Genomic DNA, 27,964 nt, shown 5'->3' on the forward strand with positions numbered 1-27,964 from the left:
CATTGTCATTAGTTGAAATTTTATAAGATATTAGCATCCTGTTTTTCCATAGAAATAAAAAGCAGATAAGTCACAACAAGTCCAGTTAGGTGGCTGGTGGTTTTAACAGTAGGCAACAATCTTGTACAGAAAAGCTGAAGCAAGTTTGTTAACTGCTTCAATATAAAACGCTGTTATTCCTTGGAGAGTTGCATTGCTACTTGGAGAGCAGTAGTCAAAGTTACAGCAAGACGTCTTTTGATTTATAAACTAAGTAGATAGGACATTTAGTGTAGGGGGGACTTAGAAGACATTAAAAAGTGAGATTACATCCTCCTGGGTACCTACAACACTTAACTTTATTGATACTTTACCTTCAAGGGCGTTTATAATTTGGAAGAGAAGCAAGTGTAATGTTAACCAAAGAGAGCAAGACATAGTTGTACAAACGCCTGCCTTTAAATGCCTACTTTAAATGTACAAATGCCTACATCTGTGCATGAGCTAGTTGGATAGTCCATGTTTTGGAGTTTTTAACAAAAAGAAAGAGCTGAGTTTTTTCTGAAGAAGGATTTCTGGCACCGTCCTTTATTTTGTTTCTGCCCAACCTGAGAGGCTTTCCAGGTAGCGCTGGAATGGCAGGAAGCATGGCGGATGGAAAGAAGTTAAAATGTAGACAATCAGTAGAAGATGGTTTTTTCTGTGTTATTCCGTTGGTGGCAAAGTGATAAATGTCTGCTTTTCCTTGAAGACATTAAAGGATTTTTGTTTAGGCAGGTTTATCTTCCAGCATAGTGTTGGTTACATAATGTTACGTACATAATGTTACATAAATTATGTCCATAATGTTACATAAATTTACTGTTGATCTCACTGTTGTTTGAGTTTCTCAGACTATAAACAATGTAAAAGTGTAATTATAGCATATTAAATACTACAAGAAATATAATTTACTTCTATTTCATTTGTCAAATTACAACTTGTAAGGCAATGCTGAAGGTTTTTACCTTAATACAGAGTCTATTCATATTTTGCACGGAGTTTAAGAACTAGATATTGAACGATAGTACTGTGCCAAAAGCATATGAAACAGTGTGCTAGGTATGGCTAGGAAACATGATCTATTTTCTTTGTTTCACAGAAACCTGTGTGATTTACATGTGTAATTTGTTTCACAGAAATTTATTTGATTTTCACATAAGGAAGAGTGGGAAAGAAAAGCCAACCCCGCACTTCAACTAACATGATTTTTAAATCCCAGTAGTTCTTCAGTCTGTCTTCGCTCAACTAAGAGAATGAAAGATTACCTGTAGAATAAAATAGACATGAGTTCACAGAACATGCAGAAGGCGACTTGGGGTGAAATACTTTGTTCCACTGGAAAAAAACAGTGGGTTTTTTTTGACTGTTGAGTTTTCTTAGGCAGTGTACTATTTCTTTACTTTGTACTAGGAGTGGGCTTCCATCATTGATACTTGCTTCAATCACTGAACTTTGTCAAATTATTAGTCATGGAGTCATACGTGAAGCATCCAAGAGAGAATGACAGAGAAAGGCATATCTGTGTGTGTGTGTGTATAAACCTATAAATGCCAACTGGAAAAATGCTGCTGTTTAGCTCAGTATTCTATAGCTCCTACCTGTTTAAGGACAAGCTATTTGAAGTCCAGATCATGTGTCATGTACACGTTATTCAACCTGTCTTCATTGATAGCAACATCATTACTGAATTTACAAACATGCAAGCAGAAAAGTTTGTCACATTTCATCATCATGAGAAGTTAACACTATGTGTGTGGGAAGCTCTGAGATACCAAGTTTTCTAGTTTTCTTTAAACCCTTCCTTCTTGTCTTTAATCTTCTCATCCCCACACTTGCTACTTCACCAAGTTAGAGGAATGACTACGTGCTTCTCATAGTTAGTTATTTAAAATGTTTTATTCTTAGGCTCTGGGAGAGCAATTTAAAACAAAACAAAAAAGGGGGGAAAAAAGGCAAAACCCGGTGCCTCAGGACAGGAATTTAAACTTTGAGATCTTCTTTTCTTTATCTCTGATGTTTCTGCTCCATTATTCATAGGAGAGGGCTTTGTATCACTTGTACCTAGCTGGCCACAAATTTGTTCTGTCAATTTTAACCCATTTCATATGAAAGATTAATTAGCCAGATTTGAATTTTCTTTAAGTGTTGAGGAAGCCATGGGGGAGAATCCTAGTATGTGTGCAGAATTGCAACACATAGACCGCAAGAACTTAAACAAGATAGTTAAAGTAGCAATAGGATTCAGCAGAACTTAAGACTTTCAAAACAGCCTAATTTTCAGCTGATTTGGGAAGATGATTTTTGCAGTTTCGTTTTCTCTCCCAGACACTCGGGAACAGTCTCCTGATAGTGAGCCAACACTAAGCTAGAAGAATGGGCTTTGATCCAGGATAATTTTTTACCTTACCTCTGAAGAGTGTTTCACATATCTTTCTGATATTGCATGTTAGTAATAATGTTTTGGAAAGGAAAGTAGTAGGGAAATTCTTTCAAAACCTTCTGCAGTGATCTTTTCCTGTAATATTCTGGATTGTGGCTCTTCACTAAGAGTGAAATGATGACTTAAGGATTGAAAAAAAAATATCTTTCTACACCATTTAAAACATTGCTTCTTCTGGGAGGAGGACTTTGGTGCAAGGAATCAGCAAATAGGTTGTCTCTATCCTGTCTGGACTTTTGTGATGGAATGAGGACAGCAGTATATCAATTATTGCCCAGAGAGATGATAGAAACCCCATCCCTGGAAACATTCCAGGTCAGGTTGGATGCAGCTCTGTGCAACTAGTTCTGGTTGAAGATGTCCCGGCGAGACAGTAGGACTAGATAGCCTGTAAAGGTCCCCTCCAACCCAAACTGTTCTATGATTATACTATTAAAGTAATTGCTGGGATTTTTTTCAAATATTTGACCTTGGTTGCCATAGATATTTTAACAAGATAAAGTAATTATGTTACTAACATATGCAATGAGTTAATAAATTATTTCAAGTAGGTGGGAATTATAGAATCAGGGACACCTACCAGTAGGTCAGGATGCTCAAAGCTTTTTCCAATCTAGTCTTGAACACCTCCAGGGAGAGGGCATCCACTGAATTTTCCTACTTATTTAGTACTCTATTGCACCAGTAGTTACAGTGATTATTTGACAGTATTGTGGAGGTATTTTTACAAATGTGACATAATATGTAAACAGCTCTTACATGTTAAACAGCTCTTACAGCTCTTGATGTTCCCAGCTCAAAAATGAGTCTAAACAAGCTGCGAGGGAGAAGAGTTGGGGGCTGAGGAATGTTGGTCTGGCAGGTTCTCTAATCTAGTTCACAGTTATTAATGTGGTATAAACATATGTATTTATATGTTTGTTTTATGTATAACATGCATAAACAAAACTGTTTTGGAGGAAAAGACATCTAAACTGAGGTTAGATGTCTCCTTTACTGTTAGCAACAGAGGAGGCTGTAAGTCCTCACTTTTTTATTTAATTCTTTTCTCTCAGTTCAAAGCTACCATTTTTGTATACCCACTCTGCATTCTCTGACAATATTGTGAAAACTGATGATGGCAATATGTTTGCAACTTGATGTTTTTTCTGATTCTTTCTTAAATGAAGTATAAGATGTGTGTTGTTAAGATGATGAATAAAGAAGGGTCACCTGAAGGAATCTCCTCTCTGGTCTGGCTCAGAGAAGCAAAACAGGAGTTGTCAAAGAGGATGTATGAAGAGCAACGTGGAAAAGCAGTGCAATTTCCTTGGCTTTAGCAACACCTGACAGAAAAGGGAAAATTCAAAGACACTTCAGGTGTGCAAAGATTTCACCAAGCTGCTTCCGTAATAATATTACAAACTGTATTTTTCCTGAGTTAATGACAGGAGAATTCATCGTAACTATTTAAAGCTGCTAGGAAATATGAAGGCTTTTAAATATCAGTAACTTCAGATGTAGGGGAGAGAACAACGAGCTGGAGCCACAGGCAGCAGGTCAGCCAGTAAGGAAGCCTTTTTGTGTGGTTTTTCAGTTGCAGTCATAAAGGTGTCTCCGTGACCTCTCCACACCTCTTCCATGGCACTGGCATCACAAACGGCACTGTCTTTTGCGGTCTCTGCTATTCTTTTGTGTTCTTTCACCTTTTATTGTCATGCCGTGGCGGTGCAGCAGCTGTTGCCTCCCTGTCAGCCCACCCTCAGTCATTCAGCGCTCTCCGAGCTCTTCAAAATATATCTCACCCAGGCAAAAAAGGAAACTGGGTCGCAGGCGGGCCCAAGTAGGCCAAGTTATTGCATGCTACTCAGCTGTGGGTTTGGGGTTTGCTCTGTTCAGCCACTCCAAGAGTGCTTATTCTTTCCATTAAACCTGACTCAAGAGCTGTGATGTTTCAGCAGTGTTTGTTGAAGGCTCAGCACCTGTTTAACCCTGTAGTGATGAGCTGTCTGTCATGACTGCCATGAAAAATAATAGGGATGTTTTTAAAAGGCATGAAGATGAGGGGTGCGGAAAGCGCACAAAGCACGAGTCAGAAAACGCTTTGCTGTGACTGCTTGGCAAAGTGAGCTTCATGCTGAAATGTTGTGATGAACCAGAGGTAATGCTTACTCCTTCCATAGTATTTTCATTTGCAATTTTTAGATACAAATTATGACCGGAGATGTTACAAAGCACATCAAAAGCTACCCTGTGGTGCCAACATAACTATGGCGTATGACAGCTCCTGGCTTGCAACACTCACCCAGGCACTCTGTCTAGAAATGTTTTTTGCTGGTGCCACCAGTCAGGCTTCATTTGAAAACGTTTGACAGTGGCATAGTATGTCCTTCGGCTTGCCAGGCAGTTACTGTGTAAATCTATTCCTTTTCATGCAGTCATAAAATAATTCAGGTTTGGAGGGACCCTGGTCAGCTGGCTGGTTGCCAAAACCCTCCAAGGGTAGACACTGCACAGACTTGCTAGGCAGCCTAGTCCGTCACCCACCTGTCCTCATGGGAAGAAGTTTTTCCTCATATCAAGTGGGAAACGCTCTTGTTTCAAATATTCTCTGTGTTTTCTTGTCCTCCTGCCGTGCACCACTGGCCCTGTCTTCTCAATAACCTCCTCAGGGTCAGAGATGATTTGATTTTTATTAATATTTTATTTACTTTTTAAGTCACTTTTAACTTCAAAGTCATTGCATGTGTCATCCTGAAAATGCTTTTGCTGTCACTGCATTTAATTTCTTATCCTTCTATAGACTATAAGGTGTTACATTGCCCTGTATGGTTTTGGAAACCAGGCAGTATTTTGAAGTCGCAAGTTTATGGATTGTTTCTGGCACTTTGTGTGTCTCACTCTTCAGAAAAAGATTGGCACATGTAAGGGTTTCTGAAATTTAAAAATATATTAGTAAAAAGTATTTGTGTTTATGAACATGCTTACCTTTAACCAGGTGTTCACAACCCTTCGAGCTACAACATGCACATGTGTTTCAAATTCACCTGAATATATTAATATAGAGAGATTGGACTGTATTGCTTTTGTATATATCTGTCAGAAAGCCAGAAAGAGGAATTATAATAAGTAAAACTGTTTTCTCAACTACTCCTAAGAACTTTCTTTTAACTGGGAACACAGTGAGGATGTATCATTAATGTCATGAAATGTGTCAGATGCTAAAGATTTTAATCCCCTTCTCCAGTCCTTCTGAAGCAAAGGAATGTGATGAGGCTTGCACCATGGCAGTCCCAGCACTCACATGCATGTACAAGTTGGCACTTGAGCAGCTTGGGTTTGGCAGCTTACTGCCTACCTGCAGCCACTGCCAAATACATGGAGCAGATCCCTCAGTGTGGGTGAGCACAGGGAACACTCCGCTAGACGTTTTGTGGGCTGAGGACTTAATTGTCTTAACACTGCTACTCACATTAGTAGACTTTAAGCGTCTGCTATTGCTTAGTAGGAACAACTGGATTCGTTATCCCTCATGTTGGCAAAACGCCGCTGGAGGATTAAAGAAAGCATATAGCTGCTTACAGTCAGTGTATTTACTTTTCTTTCTCTGCCAACATAGTCTGGTTTTCTCTCTGATCATTTATCCAGCCCAGATTTGAGTGTTGTAGTCATGGTGAGCGAACGTGCACTTGCTGTGATGGGGACCTGACTGCTCATAATATTTCACTACAAGGTGAGGGGGATGCCAGTGCACTTGTAGAGGTGAGAGACAGCATGCACTAGGCCAGATCTGTCTCCAGTTTCCCACTGGCTCATGGACTAGGTGGGGAAAATCAACAGAACAAGTAACAGGTGTGTAAGTATATAGTCCAGTAGTCCTCTGCGTATCTGGGAGCTTTGAGTGAGGATGGCTTCTAGATTGGCATACCACTGGGAAGACCACTTCTCTGACTCTTATCAGTCTCTTTCCTTGTCGTCACATCTATCCCTGGTCACTGGCTTGTGAGGAAAAGCCCAGCTGAGGAGTTTAGGCTTGGAACGAAAGGAAGACAGTACATAAATATATAGTCCTGTGCCTACAGAGTCTTGTTCAGAAACTGTTGTACTTCAGTAGCATCAGAGTCCCTTGTCACATCTTTCTGCAGCTGACTAAGCCCTTGTCCTTATCCTCCATGCCCTCACCCTCCAGAGCCTTCCCAGGTAGAACACTGCATTTCTACTACAGTATATGAAAAAGAAAAGCTAAGAATGTTTCAAGTTATTGATGATTGTTTTCTGTGCTTCTCCTGTCACTGCTTACACCATTTGTTTTTTGTAAAAAAAATTTATAAAAGCACCCTGCTTAAAACACTAGAGTCCAAACATCGAGATGGTACTTAATTATAATATTGCTTGACAATGTAGCCATCAACAATAACTGTCAAATACACTTTGGCAACTTTGATGTTAGCTTGAGATTTGAGTGAAATGTTCAATACTAGCAAGTGAGTAAGATAAAGAATGCATACACTTCACCTTTGGGAGAAATTCCCGTGAAAAGACTTTCTTGATAATAGGATACAAGCTCTGAGATCAAATGAAGTATCAGCTGGGAAATTAGGACATTATTACGTTAGATGTTAGCCATGCATAGGATCTTAGCAATAGCAACCCTCATCAGCTAAGGAATTACTAGGGCAGAATTAAAGAATGTTATTGCTTTATAAGGCCTTAATATGTTATTGCAATAAACTTCTCAGAAATGGTCTTTATGGAGTAACACATAAAACAACGTAAAGTGCAAGGATTATGTATGCGATCCAATGCCCATTGCACTTAATGCTCCTTACATTAATTCCTATATATATGTATATATCTTAAGAAACCGTGATACACTGTGTAATACCTCATGCAGGAAACTTGTGTCTAAATGTCCTTCCTTCTGCTTCCTCCATTTACAAGCGCCAAGTATGGCTGAATCAGGGCCTCAGGAGAGCAGGAAAGCTCAGCTGAGTGTAAACTTTGAAGAAATAGAAGGTCATATTTTAATATGAGAAAAATGAATGGTGAGTTTCACTTTGAAAGGTTTTTCATGCTCATGGTGGGGTGGAAAAAGGATGATAGCAAAGACATTTTTAAAGTGCAGTACTGTGTGTGATTATAAGATTTGCCATACAAAAAAAAATTTAAAAAGGGAAGATAACGAAATCTGGGAGGGAAGATGAAGAGATGTGCCAAGAAGCAGCCAAAAATTAAGATAGGAAAAGAGTGAGTCGTCGTTCAGGAGTAGGATAGCATACCATTTCCCCCCACCTAAGACTCTTATATGGGATTGTGGCGCTTACACACTCAGAGAGAGAGACCTAGAAGAGAATAAGATATTGTGTGGGAAATTTATGGTATGAAAAGTCTCTAGGACCTGGCAAATAATTCATAGGCTGCAAGAATATACATGGAAACATAACTACTGGGAGAAAATAAACAAAAACCAAATGAAATCCTTCTGGAAAAAAAATGTGATTTAATTCAGAAAAAAAAGATTGCTATGTATTTGTAATATTTTCCAGTATAAACTTTTGTGATTTATTGTTTGAAGCTTTTTGTGTATCAGTGAAGACTTGGAAGTGTTTCTCCGTATAATACAGAAAATGTTGCAAATGTCTTTGTTCAGTGGAAAACAAGTAGGTAACACTCAGACTTCATAACGTATTACAGTTATGTGGATTGTTGTTACCTAAATTTCAAATAGTTTCATAATCATTGTACGTGAAGGCTCAAAAATGCTGTCAACACAAACATAGCTGGAACTGTGCAGATTATGTACTTGATTGGTGTTTGGCTGTGAAACTAAGTTATTGGCATCTTGCATGTCTTCCTTACCTGCTGACTTAGTATGAGCCTGTCACCAAGAGCAGTCTGATGGGGAAAGACCTCGTTTAAGGGGGTGAATTTGCATCTCTTGAACCTGCAGCAGAAGCTGGAGGCACACGGAGCTGTGATTCTCAGTGAGCAGAAGTGACGTAAGGAGTAAGACTTAATGGTAGATCGTAACATTTTAACTACTAGCTAAGAGGTTTGAGTAACTAAGACACAAGTGGGTTTAGCTGGTAGTTCAGTACTGAGGTACTAACAAGCATAACAGTGGTACTACGAGGAGATTTTGCGCTATTCAGACTTGCAGAGGACACCAAAGGCTCTTGGTGACAGGCTCATACTAAGTCAGCAGGTAAGGAAGACATGCAAGATGCCAATAACTTAGTTTCACAGCCAAACACCAATCAAGTACATAATCTGCACAGTTCCAGCTATGTTTGTGTTGAAAAAAACCTCCAGGTGCCCCACTGGAATTTTCTTTCAGTGTGTTTTTGCATTTGACTTCGTTGTTCCTGCTCCCTTGCTGTTCCTTTTCTGCTGGCTGCCTGGGTCACGGCGGTCGGGCTGCAGTCCCATCCCTGGTGCACTCTCGGTGCTGCCTCTCGTGCCACTACACCAGGAAAAGCACACAGCATTGATGCTGGAATTCTCTGTTGCGCAACACGAATACACACAAAGAAAAAGCATAGAAAGAGGGAGTGTCAGGCTCTAAAGTTTTTTTCACTGTCAAACAACGAGGGGGCAAATCGTTCTGCCTCATCGTGCGGTTAAGATTTGGATGTTCCTATTCACCAGTGTGTACTTCCTGTTGCTATTGTCAATCACTTTTTCATTTGTGGTAATAAAGGCGGAGCTTTCTGTGTCCAGAGACCCTTAACTGATGTACTGCTTATGGGATAATTGCTGATGGCTGACTGAGTTATAACTGAATTGGATGAGTTTGGCTCAGTGACTGGAGTATCATTGTTGGTCGGTGCCCTTCTGACAAAAAATAGGTGCTCTGTAGGGTCCTATCCCACTCCATTTCAGACATGACACAGTCTTTTTTGGGGAAAGAGATGTAATTTCTTTGAAAATGCCTGCTGCTTCCCTGCTCTGTTCTGCTGAGAGCTGTTTATTTCTTTTCTGAATTGCAACTCCATTGCAGAAATAGCACAGCGTATAGGGTCATGTGCAATCCCCACTGCCTGGGAAAAACTTCAGTAACTCTTTAGCTTTGTATCTCAAAGCTTTGAGTTTTCAGATGCGATGACGGCGAGAATCTCTTTTAGATGTAGCTGGTTCGCCTAAAATTTTACCCCATATGACCGCAATACTATTGCTTCAGTGACCCGATGCATTTTTAGTAGAAATGCCCTCAACAGGGGTCTAATTTAAAATAGAAATGAAATGTTTCAATGGATTATTTTTCTCTCCAGCAAATATCAGGTTTCTTTCCTTTGGGACTGTTGTTCCTTAGGGAGCCGCTCCTTAGCTGCTCATCTCTTTCATACATCAGCAAAAATGCAAGCAGCCATCAAGCAGAGAGATTACTGTCAGAGTATCCCAGTTTTAGATAGCTTTACACTTGTTATGATAGGTTTTTTTTCCATGTGCTCATTGTCTAAAATATTGTGATAGATTTTTTAGCTGTCAGCTTCTATTAACCAGGTAACTTATTCCCCTATACCCAGACTGGAGGTTAAGTTGGGTAGGGAGGAAGAACGGCCTTCAGATTTGGTTTTCCTTTTATGCCTAGCAGACACAAGTTAAAACATTTCTATTCAGGTTGAATCAAACATTAATATTATAAAACCAAAGTTTGTATGTAATTTTTATTGTTACTAGCATATAGTAATGATGCAGTACAGATTAGCTTACTGGGTGTATTCTTGCAGTACTGGAAGGTCTTAAGAGAAACTTAGGATCGCTGTAATAAATTCTAAAACTGAATCTTCCAAAAAGGAAAGTTAGCACACATACACAGAGGCTGATGAGACTTAGGTAATTAATTTTGTTACTATATAGCTGACCTTATCAATCTTAGATATAGAACAAAAATTGATAAAGTTTGTAATAGAATTGGATTGTCTTACTTGTAAATTATCAATACACAAAAACTCCTAACCAGACATTTTCTTAAAAATGAAAAAGCTGCCTCTCATCGCTAAGCTGCCTATGGAGCTATTTCAAGTCTAAGATTTAATAAATATCTTGCATTGGATGTACTTAACTAAGGCTTTCAAAGTATGCTAGGTTTGAGTTCTGGTAATAGCTGACACAAATTCCCAAGTTCCTTGCAGGCAAAAGGAAGTGACTGTTTCTTAAGAAACTAAAGTTAAAATCAATTTACCTTCAGATTTACCTCTTACTGTTTAAAACTACTTACGAAATTTTCACTTTATAACAAGTAGCGCTTACTAAGAAGTCTGGCACCTTCACTCCCATTGTAACCATAGGCAAGACTAGACATTCTTCTCTAAGATTAGCCTCTCTTTTTTTATTTTTTGCAGAAAACTATCCACTATGTTGCTCATTTTGTTCTGTGGACTTTTTTAAGATTGGATTTGATGGAAATAATTTTTCATGAGATTTTAGTTCATTAATTTTTGAATGAGCGTTCTCCTTTCACTCACCAACTTCAAACAGCTGGTGGAGAGGTCAGGGTTAGAGCATATACCTTGGCATCCCTGCATGAGTCTATAATGGTGTACTCAATTAATTGCTTTGTTTTTAGTATCCCATGCAAAACTAGTGCTAATACAGCATTAATACTGTAGAATCAAGTACTCAAAATACGTCAACCAAGCTGGTTGAAGATTCATCCTTTCCTTTTCTTTCATGTGTGCAGAAAATGATCTCATTAGTGTTAAATACCGATAATCAAGCAATGCCTAACGCTATGCAATTTTAATATATCATGGGCTGCATCTATTTTATTTTGCTCTCATTAAGATCCTTCTGCTGTGGACGTCCCACAAGTAGAAGAAAATGTATTTTATTACTTTTTATTACAGTCAGAATAATGGAATGATTCTTCCCAAGAGAGAATCACTAATAAAACTATTAAATGCTTTATGAACTTTTGCCAGCAGAAGTCAGCTTGCTCTCATGCCAGTTTGAAAAGTGAATCCATGCAATTAACCTCAACTGTACCTTTTCTGTAAATGATAGAAGATACAAACTTCTACTCCTAACTTGTGAAATGTTTCAAAGGCTTTTTAAAGGGGAAATTCTACCCAGACAGACAAAACTTAAAGGAAGAAAATGTGTCCATTAGAAGTAGCCAAGAATTAGAATAAAACATGGTATTATATGTGAAGTAATGCATATGCTCCTAAAGATGTTGGAACAGAATTATCTGAGGCAGGTTTATCTATTTCATGTATTTGCATAGACTTCATTCCTGTTTATATTAAATTTTATCATGTTAATCGCTGAAATGGAAGAGGCAATACTATCCTCATGGTTACAGAAAGAACAAGGGTCAAAGAAGTAATCTGTGAACTGTGACTTGTACCATTTCAACTGTTAAATCATTCTGCCTCAGCACAAGCTGCAGCATATGGCAGTGGATCTGTACAGGAGATTTTTGCAAGTGAAAGAACAGAAAACTCTTGAGAGAGTTGGAAGTCTGATGCTGAGGCAATCACAGATTTTATGGAACATGCAAGTATTTTTTATTCTCTTCACGAATTAAATTTAGAATGCCTTATGTAGTTCAGCAATTGTCAGATATAAGTCTAAGCATATTGGGAAATATGTGTTAGTTGCTCTATTGCCTTTCAACTTATGGGAATCTGTAATTGGAAATCTTCATGTTGTGTCTAGGGTTTCCATGCAGACCTCCTCTGTTTTTGTATATGGGACTTTGAGGATGCAGGACACAGATAAGAGTGTAAGAGAGGAGCGATGCTGTTGAGGTTCACCTCAGTAGCAAGGTTCTGGCTCTGCAGGACTTTCCAATGCCATATAGCACACTAAGAAACGGGTCAGAAAATGCACAGGCAGGGAGGGAAAGGAAATGAAAAAGCATGTGGCAGTGAGGTTACAGCAGAGGTGACTGCCCACTTTGCTGCACTGGTATGGCTTAGTTTTTGCATGGGGACAAAGACAAAGCCTATCTTCATGTTGTCTTGTCATTTAATAAGGAAAAGCTGGTTTTATGTCCTATCCATTAGTCCTTGCTTCCTCTGTAAACACAAAAACGGCAGGGATTGAGAAAAAGGTGAAGAACATAATGTCAAGATTTTCTGGTGAAAAAAACAGAATATACAGTAGACATAGAATTATTTTTTTATAAAGTTTTCATTGGCATTTATTGGTGGGAGAAAGCACATGATGAGCAATTTTTTGTCATACCTACCAATGACAAGGTACTGGGCTTTCCATATTTATTCTATAGCAGCAACACAGAATGGATCCATTTAGGGAATGAGAGAGAGGAAGATAAGGGAATGCTGAATGCTGTTAAAGTTTGTAGTGCTTTTGGGGCTGGGAATGAAAACTTCAGCAGAAAGATTAATCTGCACATTTATTTGTATTTTTTTTCATTATAGATAAAAGCTTAAGTAATGCATTTGTGTGATAAATGTCATAATTTCTCAGGTGGCTCAGTATGAATATTCAATAATTTTTCTTTGTAATGCTTGTGACCGTATTGAGATTTTATTGAAGAGCCATTGAAATAGGGACCTCAAAGGGGAAAGTTACTATTTTTGTTTCATTATCATTTTGCTTAGGTCACATGCACGGCACTGTTCTTGATATTTGAAACACATTTCAAAGATATTTCAATCAATTCAGAAAATACACAACAGAACAGAGGATCCAGTGATTATGGCTGGTAATGATATTGTGGATTAAGGTGCTAACAAAGCCTAGCATAATCTGTTTTAATTAACTAAATTATTTTTTTCTCATTAATATGATTAGAAATATATGTGGTTGTTTCTCAAGGACCTTGTACTAATGTTCTTCCTTTTAAAACACAAAGATGAGGTAAATTTCAGCTTATTTACACTACAAAACTACCATATCCTTTAGAAGTAACAGTCATGAGAAAAATGTGTCTACCCAATACTTTTTAATCCTCTGAGGACTTATGTGTATGCTTCAGTAGGTCTCTGCACATTCATAAAGCAGACAGATGACAGCCTTTAAAAATAAACTTTAAAGAGCAAGAGAATGAAAAAAAAAAAAAACCCAAATCCTAGTACCTGGAATGTGCCATGTACTTTTTTATTTAGTAACAGGCAGATGAAATTTGACTGTGATGTGAGCTGTTAGAAACTGGTTCCATGGGTCACCAGTAGTCATTTTAATGTGTTTTGTAGTGGTAGCAAATGTGTGAGATGAGTTTATAAAAAGGAGCATTTAAGGCATGAGAAGTTTCCATTCAGTGGGGTGCTGTGACACAGATGAACGGAGAGAGATAATTTTGTAGCAGGAATGAAATGAAGAAAAGATCAATAGTATAAAGACAAATGGGCTAAAGATTAACAGCACATACAGTAAATGGGACTTGTCTACAGGAACACAGCCTTTAAACAGGCTTCATGTCTCGTGTGAATTTGTCTTGGTTTTATGTTTTGGGAAGAACTTTCCATACGTAGTTTTTCTTAAATAGTCTGCATCTGAACAGTTTGCAATGTTATTTTTCAGCACTGTGGTCTATGGCTGTATTTCTGTTAGTTTAGGTTATGTATTTTGTGTAATTTGAATGTCTGGTGGAATTCATGTTATATGGTCTTAACTTCTCAAGTGGATAATCCGGAAATATCCATGGCAGTTTATATTTTGGATTTTAGTTGAAATATTTTCTTGGCTGCTCATTAAGTGTGAGATCTTCTCCCTAGAGTATTTATTTCAGTAGAATGTAATTAAGGTGATTTACTTCACAAGGAATATATAAATATATGTAAATTAAGAGAGACATCATTATTTCAGTCACAGTTTAGATTACCTTAGGAAGTTTGATGCACATCTTTGACTAAGGGAAAGGAATTTTCAGTTGAATTTCTACAGCTTTCTGTTTTGTGAGAGCAAAAGTGCTTTGCAATACTTAACTATAGTCTTCTGCCTTGTTTAAAGTCCCTGTTCAGTGTTTTTGGCCAGAGAATCTCAGCTGTACTCTGTGTTTAGAGCAATAGTGAGGTTAAATCAAGACAACAATGAGGACACCTTCAGAGTTTGCAGAGACAGATTACATTTCTGTCAGGAAGAAGGGTTGGGGTTTTTTTAAGAAAATGTCAATGTGTTAGATTAGAGAATAGAAAAATGCTTTACCTGATTATATTTTAAGATATTGGAGACAAAAAATTATGGAATCCAATACATAAATGAAGATTTAAAGGATATGAAATAATGAACAAAGATGTCTTAGAAATTGAATAATCAGTAAGTACATCTTTAAATATGCATTTTACAAAATAAACATAAAGGAAAGAAGGCATTGATCAGCGTGTGTTGAAAGCTGGTGACGGGGATTAATCTGACTACACAAAAGACTTAAATCTTCACATAGTTGTTTGAGCAAGATAATATTGTCCAGTCTCTGAACTGCTTTTATCTTGGTAAGACGTACTCTAAAACATCTTTAAGAAAACAGCGATAGCTATTCAGGACTGACAAAGACCATAGCTGTATTAAACTCACTATTTCTCAAAAAAATAAGAAAAAAATAAAGTATTTAATGAGGACTTAGGCTGAAAGTAAAGCAAAAGTAAGCCTGTTTGTACATGTTACTTTAATCAGTTTCTTTCAAGAAGTTGGATTTTTTTTAATTTATATTTAACGTTTGAGTGAAACTACAGTTCACAAGTATGGCAAATTTAGTTGTGGTCTCAGGCAGTAGGTGCTGAAATTGGTTTACGGGCAGAATAGATTTAACACTTGCTAAATGAACAGTTCTTTAACTTACAGCCGTATGATTCACCATAAGAATTCAAAATTTGTAATATTAGTCCTTTGTGTATTGCAGTGGAAATGGAAGATGCATTGTGTTTACACAGGCTAGTAAAACCAAACAAACAAAACAATAAAATTAAACCCCCATACATTTAGCTCATTGCCAGTGAGGATTCACTGTCTAGATCCACGTTTTATGCATGCCGGTGAGGAATGGGCTTAAAGCTCTACTGGAATCAGTTTTACTGCAATGTTATCAGGATTTCCTATCGAATTAGAACCTTTCCCATTGTATTTTAGACATGTAAAAAGTGCAAATTAGTACACATGCTTCTTTTGAAGACAATATTTTAAAAGTACAACTTTTAGAATTTCAGTATGAAGTGAGGGGGAAATGGCAACAGGAGCCTGGGACATTTTGCGTGGCTTTTGAATCACTGTGGTATTCTTTGAGAGAGCGAATAATGAGGTAATTAAGAAACAAAGATTTGGTACTTGTAATTTTATTTTGAAATAGCTTATGAGAAAGGAACTGGGAATTTTACAACAAGTGACTCTACTTATGATTCCAAATGTTTAGGAATAGCACTGTGATATTCGTGTTTGAGAAACTAATAACTAATATTAGGAGACTGTACAGTGCCTTCAGTTATCATAACACCAGATAGGATTTGGCTGAAGTTCCAGTTAGATGTAGATTTCTTTTCAGTATTTGCCTAGATTCACCTTGATGTTGCCATGCAACATTTTCTTCTTAAAAGCCTGACACTTATGAACCTGGAAGTTGGGGTTACGGTCACTCATTTGAGATGTGTGTGGTGTTCGTGTTGATGCAGGGGTCTGCACTGAAGATAGATAGCCTAGAAACCAAATGTAGGTTTGTCACTGTGCAAGCCTTGTAGTGTGCTTTGGTAATCCTACATGTTGTTTTTTCTTCCTAAGATGTACAAACTAATATACTGCTTGATTGTTTGGAGAAGCTGATCTTAAAAAATAATCCGTTTAGCATTTTAGTACTTTAGACTAGAGAAGTAGTTGAAATAATAAAAATATAATACTTAAAGATATATTGATGGATTCAGTGTGTGACACTCCAGTTGCCTATCAGCTTCTGTCTGCCGTAGTGAATGAGTGTTTCCTTAGCTCCTTTTCTTCTTTTTTGACTTTCGTTCTGTTCCTGATTTAAAATTGAATAGAAAATTATGAGATTTATTACAGAAATTTTTTTTTCAAAAATAGTCTCTCATGAAAGCGATGTCCGGTGCATTGTAGCATATTAGCCATTGAGTTCCTTCCAAGTTGGTTGAATTAATTTTTTACTGTGGTGTGTTGTACGTAAGCTTAAAGTACAGGGAATGACGTGGGAGTAAGGCATTGTAATCACCATTCAACCAAAAAAAAACTTACATTTTTTAGGTAGCTAAAAAAAAAAAAACCTAAAAAGGAATCTTATGGGACCTCATGAGAGTTCTGATGGGTCTTGCCTTAAGCCTTTATCCTATTGACAGTAGAAAATTTCTTAAAAAGCTGAAAAATATTAAGCTCCGCTGATTTGTATTATTATGTATGTATTGGAATTATTTCCTAAGACTTTCCTAGGAGGCCATAACTCTGAGAACCTTACCTAGATGAGAGGTTCAGAGAAGCATCCATTCTGTGGGCCAACCTAGACCTCTAAATATCTCCTATCTGTCCATCAGCGGAACAATGATGTGCTGAAATCCACTTTTCACAAGTATTGTTTTCTGATGCTTTCATAATTCTCAATTTTGCTGTTCACAGAGAGTGAAGAAGTGTACCAGCGCCAGGTGCTGTCTATTGCCTGTATCGTCTTTGGCATAGTCGTAGTGGGCATGCTTTGTGCAGCGTTCTACTTCAAAACAAAGTAAGAGCCTTTGTTAAGTGTGTTTGTTACTTAGCTTCTGTCCTTTTATGGCTTTGCGATTCTTCAGTTTCTCCTCTCCCTTTGAAGCTGTTTTTAAGTCTGGATGGGTTAGAACAGTTCACCATGGTCATACTAAGTCCCCCCAAAAAAAGGTAAACAGGAATAGTATGTGTTCTTGTTTCTATTTTCTGATATCAGAAAAGAAGAGAAGGTGTCCTTTCCAGTTCTTATTTTGACAGAAATTTTGTGACTTTTATTATCGGTGCAATAACTACTTCCCTTTTTGGAAAATAAAAGTTTAAACACACCATTTCTTTTTTGCCTTTCCGTAAACCTGAATGTCCCTTTTGTTTCTGCATGCTGAGAACAAAGGTAAAGTTAGAAATGCAGGAGAAAAATTCTCTTCAGATATCTGTAGATAATAGTTGTGCACTGCTGACGTAGTTACGGAATGAGTATCTGTAACGCATAAGCATATTGAGCTATCCAAGTGTGGTGGAATCATCTGCCCTAAACTATTTACAACTGAAATACTCTTCACTCTATTCTTTAGTTTCCCAGCTGAACATTATTATGTAATATTCACTGTTTGGTATATAATTTGAGTTGCAAAAACCTCATAGCAGTTACATGACGTTCTTGTCAGTGCCACTCTATCTATAAATATGTTCTGTATGGTTGTCATCCCTCATTCCTGTTCCAGCTGGAGCTAATGAGAGAACACATCAATACAAATAGTACCTGCATGAGGTTAGTTATGGTGGCTGAGCATCAGAAATATGAAGGTTTGTACTATTTAAAAGTTTGGTTGCTTATCTCAATCCCTGCTTTTAGAATTTATTTTAATGGGTAGGAAATCTGACGAGGACTACTTTTTATTTTTTTAAAAAACACAATTTCATCAGGAAAAATAAAAGAAGTTTGAAAAGTCACCAGGCTTTGCACCCCTCCCACCCGTTTTCTTCTCCTCAGACTTCATAGGTAGTTTCTGTACAATTTGAGTGAAGGTTTGAGTTGATTCATGTTTCATCTACACGCTCCTTCCTGTTCCAGTGTCTTGACGGATTTTATTTAATAGTTCTTTGGACCTAACTAGTAAAACAGCAGTGCTAGTTGGTAGAATGCTGTGGGACGACAGTTCCTCTCTGCAAACTCCTTGGTTGTAGGATAGATTGTGAGCAAAGACTGCCACTGCATTAGGAATGTCATTATGCATTTGGATCCACAGGAGAAAGAGAGAATGAGGTGTTCTGTTCTTCCTGGCAAAGCTTGAGGGGTTTGCTGGTGAAGAGGAATTCAGCAAAGAGAGAATGGGATTGCCAGGTAGAAGAATATGCAGTCAGCAACTGAGCATAGCGTGAACAAAATGTCCCTGTTGTTATTCAGCTGTGCCCCTCTTGATTGTGCACTGTTGGGGGGAGCGGTGGAGAGCTGGATTGGAACAACCTTCAAAATACCATCACTTTGATGACATGGTAGGGACAACTATGTATAAAAATAATGAGTAGAAATATTTTTTCAAAAACGAATTCACAGGACAATCATGCTTCGTATCTCAGCAGGAGGTGGGGTGCTGGGTTTGGTTTTTTGGCTGGGTTGTAGATATGATAGTTAAGAGTTGCTGGGAAGAGTTGAAGTGTGCCTGTGCCAGATTCTGGGAACTGAAGTTTGAGGAGGAGAAATGAAAAAATGAGCACCTCCAGTTCAGTCAAGAGGTCTTACCCAATATATGAAACACAGTCGTCTTAAGATACTAATCAATCCCTAATTCCTTGGCCGTGGCTCCATCTGGCAAACTGTCCAAAAACATAAGAAGTGTCTGGACTGGGTTGCATAGAGGCCATATTAAGCAGTATTGTAACTCTGACATTGGCCAGTGTCTTAAAGGTGTACAACCTGACAAACTTGGAGTGCCTCTACCCTTCTCATATGCTAACTTTTAGTCAGCAGATTCTTAGGAGCTTCTTCATCAAGCAGATGTATCTTGATCATGCTTAAGATTTACCAAAGCATTTCTCCTGCATGGGGGAACAATCCTTCGATGTATCAAAAATTTAAAATATTGCTAATGGCTATGGAAACACTGAATGGTGCAGCCTGTAAGAACAGAGTTTCCATGAGGACACTGACCATGTCTTTCTTAGTCTGACAACTGTATAAAACCTGCTGCTATAAATATGCACTGATCTATGCACCATTAGATTAAAAGTCTTTCTTTAAAATAAATTCAGTCTGAGGAAGCTTAGAACTATAATTAAAACTATGCCCTTCCAATTGGTCCTTACAGGGTAATGAAGAAAGTGCTGTAAATGTTGGTAGTAGAGGGAGAGTACAGTAATGGTCTGCTCTTTATGGCTTAGGCTTTTATAAATGACTAGTGACTTCATTTCTTGCTGAAGTAACAACACTTTGTTGCCAAATATCTGTAAAGTAGAACACATAAGGCCCATTTCTTTTGAAAAGAACAATTAAAAAATGAATATATTAATTGGTAACTTCATGATTAGTAGTTTGTAGTTGTATAACTTTGCGTCCTGTAGTTTTACAAAATGAATATGCATAAGCCTAATATTAATGTTAAATTGCATGGCCATAAAAGGAAAGTTATTATTAGATTGTTTCTCTTGGTGAAATATCTTCAGAAGCCTCAGTTGTGATGGTAAAGTTTGCAGCAGAGAAGCTGAATATTCCAGTTCACTTCTGTGTGCTTGTAAATGTAAAAACAACTCTAAACCCAGGTTTTCTAAATAAATCCAAATTAGAGCTCCAAAATGTTTGTAATTTGTTTTGTTATTTTCACGATTAAGTTGTAAGAACATTATATGTACAGGAGAGTCCCAAAGTCTGATGCTGTGATCATGTTTTGCTGCCATTGTTTACACTTTATATGAAGTCTCCACTCAAAAACACTCATAAAAAAGATTGGATGTTCCACAACCGTTGTGGAGACCGACATGCAAGTGGCTGGCTTTCCAGCAGGAAATACAGATATACGTGCCTATTGCCTTAGTTTTTTAAAAAAAAACAAAGTGTAACAAGTTTTTGTGCTTGAGAAATTATTTCGTCACCCACACATATTCATGAATCTTAGTAATTATGAGCTATAAGCTATGCTCAAAAGATGCCACTCATGTTTGTAACATGCTTACAATGTAAATTCTTTTTTTTTCATATGCCGTGCTGTTTCAAAAAGAGGATGTAGTTAAAAAGCATAACAGACACTTATAGAGTCCAAGATTTATTATAGTTTAGGACCTGTGTTGAGGAAACGTGCTGTAACAAATACCTACTTTTAAGCAGATGCTTATGACTTCTGGGATTTAAGCAAATGCTGACTCAGAACTATGCGAGTCAAAGGCAGAGGAGCTCCCATATATTCATTGTAATGTATTAAAAATTATATTATTAAAATTGAATATACGAACTGTGATAATTCTCACAGCTTTCTTTCGTACTAAGGGAACTTGTCCTTCCTCACAGTTTCCACCCTTGACCACTTAAGTAAGTGATTTTCCTCTGTTTTCTTGAAGTTCCCTGCACTACTCACAGACTCCACTGAAAGAAGTTAAAATTACTTTTATACTTCATTTGATGTCAAATTAATTGGCCTGAGTCAAATAAGATGCTGTCAAACTTGACAATGTCACAAGGCTTTCAGCCGAAAAATCACCAGAAGTTTTTTAAAATGTTGCTGAAGCTTCTTTGCTAAAATTTTAAATTTTGGTGTGGAAAGACTGTATTTCCTTTATTTCTTAGTCACACTTCCCAAAAGTCACTTCCTTTGTAAATTTGGCTCCATAGCAATTGCTGTCCAAAGGCTGCTGGTGGCATAAACAAAGTGCTGCTGCTGGCAAGTCCTTGACCTTACTGGGCAGTTTTCAGGATCTGTGTAGGTTTTCTGCTGGAGATACATCTTCTGGGGAGAAAAAGGAGCAAGAGAAGAAAGGGAAGAATTAAAGTAGTATTATAGAGTTATTCTCATGAACTTTTAAAACTGACAGTCTCAGACAATGTAGCTTATCAGAAGAATGGAGACTGATAAAAGACCTTAAATATATTTTGCTAACAGTTTTTGTCCAGCTAAGATATCTGTTTGCCTAAGATAAAAGAAGTACTTAAAATAGTTTGCTGTCTCATATCAATCACATACAGAACTTTAAAACTCAGTTTGTAAATATAGTGTGGCAGAAACAGAAAGCCTTTATTAATAGTATAGTTATCTCCTGAATATTGCAAGTGGTTCCTCTAGTCATGTTTCTAGCTCTGATATAGCGGAGCATAGTATAATATGTCAAAAACACAGCCTCAGGGACCATACCGATATTTTTTTTCCAGGCTTAAGAATGTAACTAAAAACTGGTCTATACAAGGTACTGGAGTTTAGATAAAAGTCTAACCTTCTAGCAGAACCCACTGATCCTTCAACACTTTTTATGGCCAACAGGGGCTAATGTCTGCTAGATTTGCCAAAATCTTTGTTCTAAATCAGAGCAGGTTTTAATTAATATTCAGGCCTGCTTGCAAGCTATTGTTTAATATGTAATAGATGATCTTACAAAATTCTGCACTAAAAGAACTAGCGTGCTATTATAGAAATCTGAGAATAGAAGATATTTTAAACAGAAAAGCTCTTTTTTCCCTTTCTCAAGCCTCACCAGAAAATGACCGTTGCATTGAGATATTCGACACTGGTGAATTAGCTCAGCTGGTTAATCTAATACGGTGAAGTTTTGAACAAAGGAAACTGTGGCTAGAAAAATATCATAGCTATAGTAGAAGATCAAACTAGCTCTTTCTTACATGGATTTTATTTCTCCCTGCAGGAAACAAACAAAGCAAATTCATGAACAGCTGAAAGAAACACAGAATAGGAAAACCTACAGCCTAAATGCTTCCAGCATGATGGCAAAGTCAGAGTGTATGGCACAAAGCCGAGTCCAGCTGCAAAATGTAAGTAATCCTGCCAGCTATGACGCTTAATAGCCTGGCTGAGTTTCTGCTGCTGATGGCAGCACATCACCACGTTGCTATTAGCATCTGAGCAATGGGAACAAGAATTCTCACCTCTTCCATAAAATGTTTTGTGTCGGGCGTCTTAATGGAGAACACCAAGCAGGGATTTTTTTTCTGAAGTTATTTCAATGGATCCTGGTGCATTTTGTTCATGCAATAAACCTTGCTGAGCCCCCCAGCTCTGCATCCAGCAGTGGAAATGGCTATTACTGGTTTTGGCAATACCTTTGCTCATATATACGTTGTATGGGTGGTAGGAGGGTCATTGATCTTCAGTGATTTCAAGTTTTCTAATAATTAATGAACTTCCATGGGAAAATGTAGATATTTGTTGTAATTAATTCAGAGTAAATTCAAAATCTAGAACTCAGTTTACATGTGTAGACTAGTGCCCAAGGGAAGACGGTGCAGATGGTCTCATTTTCCTGGGTCTTGAACTAAAAGGATTTTTGATACCAGAAAGAGATTAGTTTGTTCAAACTAAATTTGAAATTTATGTTATCATTTTCTGTATATAGTTCTGTGTAGGTTAGTACAATCCCCCAATCATGAAATACACTAAGCTTATTTAAAATAAGGAGCTTGAAGATGACCAAATTATTTAGTCCTGGATGTGAGCCGTTTTCCAACGCATGTCTTTCTCTCCCCCCTGCTCATACACATTTACTGCTATCTTATTTTGAACAAAGTCTTGGGAAAAACTGTGAAGGATACTGGTAGTAATAGGAAGTCATTAAAGGTAAATTGAAGCCTTTCTAAGTGTTTAACTTAGCTTAGTATCTTAATTTTGCATAAAGGGCTGACTACCTTATTTGCCAGATTCCATCAAAATAGTGGGAGCTTAGCAGCAGTGAGCACTCATGCCTGCTTAGCCACAGGTATCTCAACTCCAGGCTTACATCCAGTTACTGTAGAAGTAAGCAGAAGCCCTTGTAACCAATTCAGAGTAAGCAGAGCCTCCATGCTATGACAGAGGAGTTGTCAGAGCGTTGCTTGTATTGACTAGAAGTTTCATTGCATAGGAGCAACGTTGTGGTCATGATATGCTTTGTGGTTCAGGAAAAATCTGCTATTTGAAGAAGGAAGAGAGCTTCACCAAATTGACATAATAACAGTTTAGCGATTGTGCAATTCTTTGTGTCACTCCGAGTTCGTTCACTCATATATTATTTCTAGCATCTAAAAAAAAAAAAAGCTGTTGGGAGTGTTGTTGGATTGTAATGATGGCAACAAAAGGTACAGCTGTAAAGAGCTTTTCTGATCCTTTTATTCTAACATGTAAAGTAGGTCTTGGTTGACACTAAGAGTATGTTCTTTTCCTTTTTCTCACTGAATGCCGTGCAGCATTTTGTCAACCCATCATCACAATGAACTGTTTGATGTCTTCTGAGCAGCTGACAAAGCTTTATTTATGTCTTTTTTCTTTTGCCATAACAATACCCATAATGGCTGAAGTAGCAGTTTGTAGATTCCAGATATTACAGATGGAAAACTATTATTATTATTTATTATATTAATCCAAGTTTACTTTTTAGCTTTTAAGGCTGTTTAGACTGGTTATTATCCGTGCTGGTCATTAACACATGGCTTTCTTCTTCTTGTGTCTGATTTCAAGAAGCACAGTTGTTTTCCTGTTGCCGTTAAATGCATTTTCCCTTTGGGAGCAAAGATACTAAGGAAGAGAAACAGAATGACCTTGTGCAGAATGTAGCATAACAGTGCAGGGTAATAATGGTTTCTATTGTTAGCAAGATTGCAGTGCAGGAATGCATGTAGGCAGTTCATGAAATATTTAAAAAACTTCATAGATTAGGGGAAGGAGAAGGGCAAAGGGTGAGGCGAGGCAACGGAAAAGAAATGTGAAATGGTGTTTCATAGGAATGGCTGAGAGGCTTCCCATTAGAGGGCAGAGATTTACCCCAGGCATATCTGCTAGGTGGGAGAGGGATCGGGCAGTAGCGCAGAGAGGCTCGATCCTGCCGCTGTGCTGCTGCATTTCTGTCAGCCGTTTCCTGGGGGAAACTCTCTGCTGTTCCCCTCTGCAGCTCCAGCCACATGGGTTTTGGGGCGAAATCTTACTTCTCTTCATTTCCAGGGACCAGAAAAGAAACTTCAATAAATTATGGTGATTATTTTCTCCAGTCTGGTGTTTTGGTAGACATAATCCTGTCCTGGAAACTGTTTATTTTCCCAGTCCAAATGCTCCTCTTACATGCTAAGACTGTCTTGCTTGTATGTCACCTTTCTCTCTTTCCCTTAAAGATTTTTCCATATTTTTTTCTTATTTTGAATGTACCTGGTGGTGCTTTCAGGTGTTTCACCCTGCTTTTTCATAGAATCATAGAATCACCAGGTTGGAAAAGACCTCTGAGATCGAGTCTGAGTCCAACCATTTTTCTTCTATACAGAAGAAGACATTAGTGTAGGTCTGAGAAGAGCTGCATAAGGTTCCTCATTCTTGATGAATATTCTGATCATGTCTATTCTGAAAGAGCCATCACATTTTGACTCGGAGGTTGCTACGTGTAGTAAAGGTTGGATAGATCTTTCCAAATGCTCTGTTCCTCTAGACAGAGGTTTTACTTATTTCCCACAGCCCAGGGCATAGCAGATAGCGCTTTAAGATGTTTCTGGCTGTCAGGACCTTGACTAATCTCAGTGAAGTACCTTTTTTCCTCATCATTCCTTTTTCCCCCTCTTTATCCTTGACTGGACTTTAAGAAAATAATTCTTTTTCCTTACTTATTTTTAAAGTCGATTTTGAATCTTTGTTGGTTTTTCTTTTTTAAATAAGAGAATGCGTACGAATATGTCAAAATTGCTGTTAACAGAAAACCCACACATTTCATTTTTGAACCAAAAAAAATGCAACAACAATGAAACCAGGCAGTTGAAGTCTTGCCATTCCTTTAGTGATTCTCAGAGTTGTCATGGGTTTTTAAAGTGGCCTTTTTTCACCTTTGTGGATTATAATACCTTCTCCCATGGTGCTGAGGGGTTCTGTTCGTTCCCTATCACTTCCTCTCTGAGGTAACACGCTTCTCATGCTGTAGTGTGTGGTTTCCCTTTTCACTACGCTTGTTTCTAATACCTCGCAATCACTGCCTCCAGGTTTCTGATCTTCTTACAATGAGGGGGGAAGACATGCTCTTTTTGTGTCTTGTTGCCTTCTGCTGATAGTAGTAGGAAATAAATTCTTTTTAGTCACTGTGATAGAAATGCAATTAATATATGTTGACCAACAGATGCACTTTAAATCTTTTAAAAGATTACTGTGTGGTTTTGCCTGAGTTGCAACGTGATTTATCAGCTTTAATCAAGAGTGAATTTCCCATTTCTGACTACTTAGGAAGAGCTGCCAGAATAGACAAACCTGAATTTATTGGCTTCTGTTGAGATCTAGTGTTGGCAACAAAGCATATAAAGCATACGGGAACAGACGTTATGTATCCCACCTGATGGGCTTTTGTGCAAGGTCAGCCCATCCGGGAAAATCCCTGGCTCTTCACTTTCTGGAGCCACTCTCTGAATGTAATTTAAAGCTTCCCCCACTGCTTTCTCAGTCCTTTATGAAATGGGATCCCTGCATCTTATCTCTTCCAAAGCCACATGCGTTCCTGGACTTATTGTTACTATTTTGGGAAAATCATTGAGGAGGAAGAGCTAAGGAAAGCCAGGTGGGACAGATGGGTGTTTTGTTTTGCATGATACTAGGACAACAGCCTTGAGTGGCATTTGTTATCCTCAGATCCTACATTTTAGAATAAAGAAGACAAGGCGCTTAGCAGAGGCATTATGTGATCACTGTCATACAGTAGGTCGGTGGCAGAGGCAGATCTCTTGTCTCCTGGCCGAGGCTGCCTTTGCAGATTTGCTTAGCATTAACTAATGCAGGGAGTGGGGGGCATTTTATTGTCAAAGAGTTGAGTAATTGTATGTAACAGATGATTAGAAAATAATGAAACCGTGAAAAATTGAAAATTTGCAATATGCTTTATTTTTTAATGCTCTCATTATTCTTTTATTTATTTATCCATATCCATCAGTGTTTCTCAGTAATTGCTCAAACAAGCACAAATAATTAAGCGAGAAGACAATAAAATCACAAAAATCCCCACAAATAATACAGAAGAGGTGTAAGTGATGCTTTCAACCTACTCGTACAGTCCTTTGAAAGTGTTCACAGCTTATTCTCCATCATGGCTGAGTATTCAGCAGCTCGCAACAGTTCGTAGGCTCCTTAAAGTTCAGCCCAAGTGGGCTGTGGAAGCAGCAAAATGGGTTCTGCTGGAATACAGATAGGGAGTATTCATATACTATACTTTTGGGGGCACCAACTGATACTGCTCTAAAGTTCTTATGAAATCTGAAGGTGTTTTTCTCCAGAGATGATCTCAGAGAAGTGACTCGTAGAATTAAGCTAAAGGTGATTAAACTCAACCTATTCAAATGTATGAATAATGTGACCCATTGAAATAAGTTCAGTTACATTGTTGGAATTGTGTATATTCACACCCTCAATATAAATTGTGATTCACATTTTCATTGTAATTTATCTTATGGCTGTTGCTTGAAAGAGCGATTGGGGGAAGAAAATACCCTTTGCAGCTGTGCCTGGGTGGTACTGGGTGTTGGACCTTCTGTGTAGTTTGCTCATCAGCATCAGAGCAGCTTCTGGGGGTTCTGATTTCCCTCAGCTGTGGTGAGGAAAGACTCTGTATACCATGGCTCCCATCCACATCCATCTTTACCATGGACATAGAAAAAAGGTGCGGCTTATCTCCAGTTACCCTGCATGATTCACTTCATACTCGTGGTCTTACAAGCCATTCAGGCCTTCAATTTAGTATCATAAACACACAAAGAAGGGCAAAAATAGCTTCCTGGCACTAACAACCCATTGTTTACATAGCTCAAATTGATTTATTCAGGTCAGAAATCAAAGACAGTCTCATTTCTGCAGCATGCAGGGTAACTATTAAAGTTTAAAACCTTCACAGACATGAGTCCCTTAAAAATCATACTTTTGTCTGAATATTTTATCTGCAGTGTTTACGAGTGACAAGTAAGATCATGGTAACTGAAAGAAATGAGTGGGATATGTTTCTTCCTATTATTTCAGTTGTGTTTACTTCATGCATGAGGCAGCATTTTGCATATTGTTACTCTCATAGCTTTGACTTCAGAAGCACTAGAGCAGTAATTTTGGCCCTGCTTATGTGGGTGTTTCACACAACAGAAAGAGGGTCCTGGAGAAAAAATTGAAGATCTGTTATTTCATCCATAAAAACAATCAAAAGATATCTGAATTGATGGATTAAAATTGCATGTAACTCATTTTTAAAAAAGAGTAATCTTACATGATTTTAGTGTTTTATTTCACTGAAGTCTGGGGAAATGCAGAGAAGAGTAAGTGAGAATCAGAAAATAATTCTGCATTTTTAAGGAATTATTGGTCTTTTGTTACACAACAAAATAATTATGAGGAACCGTACTTTTCTCCATGAATGTCTATGCTGTTGTATTATAGCGTGACATTTTTTAATCACTGTGATTTGATGATTGGGCTTGATGATCTTAGAGGTCTTTTCCAACTTTGGTGAAAATATGATTCTATGATTATTTTGTGCAATTATTATTTTAATCTGTATTTCATTTCAAAAATATTTAATCATGTAATAGCTTCCACAGTAATAGTGTATTGTAAAGATAACGTGGATATCTAGGCATCTAGTACTAAAAATACAAATTCCATATAGAAAGATGTGGATTTAAGCAAAACAGACCAATTGGTTTTACTATAGGTTCTTGTAATGCAATGTAAAAAATCTGCAAAGTGCAGTATTTTTCTTACCTGAGGGGAAATGTGTCTTAACCTTTCATAT

General features: G+C 37.7%; 1 protein-coding gene across 3 annotated transcripts in view; it reads left to right on the top strand.

The window, feature by feature from the left end:
• The window catches only part of NRG3 (neuregulin 3), a 396,810-nt gene that overhangs the window by 340,840 nt on the left and 28,006 nt on the right, over nt 1-27,964 (top strand). For all 3 annotated transcript variants that reach the window (XM_054071994.1, XM_054071993.1, XM_054071995.1), the window contains exons 5-6: nt 16,964-17,066; nt 21,890-22,016. In XM_054071994.1, the coding sequence (XP_053927969.1) occupies nt 16,964-17,066; nt 21,890-22,016 (230 nt within the window). The remainder of the gene's footprint in view (nt 1-16,963; nt 17,067-21,889; nt 22,017-27,964) is intronic.

The sequence above is a fragment of the Cuculus canorus genome, chromosome 7 (assembly GCF_017976375.1).
Source record: "Cuculus canorus isolate bCucCan1 chromosome 7, bCucCan1.pri, whole genome shotgun sequence".
Classification (NCBI taxonomy): Eukaryota; Metazoa; Chordata; class Aves; order Cuculiformes; family Cuculidae; genus Cuculus; species Cuculus canorus.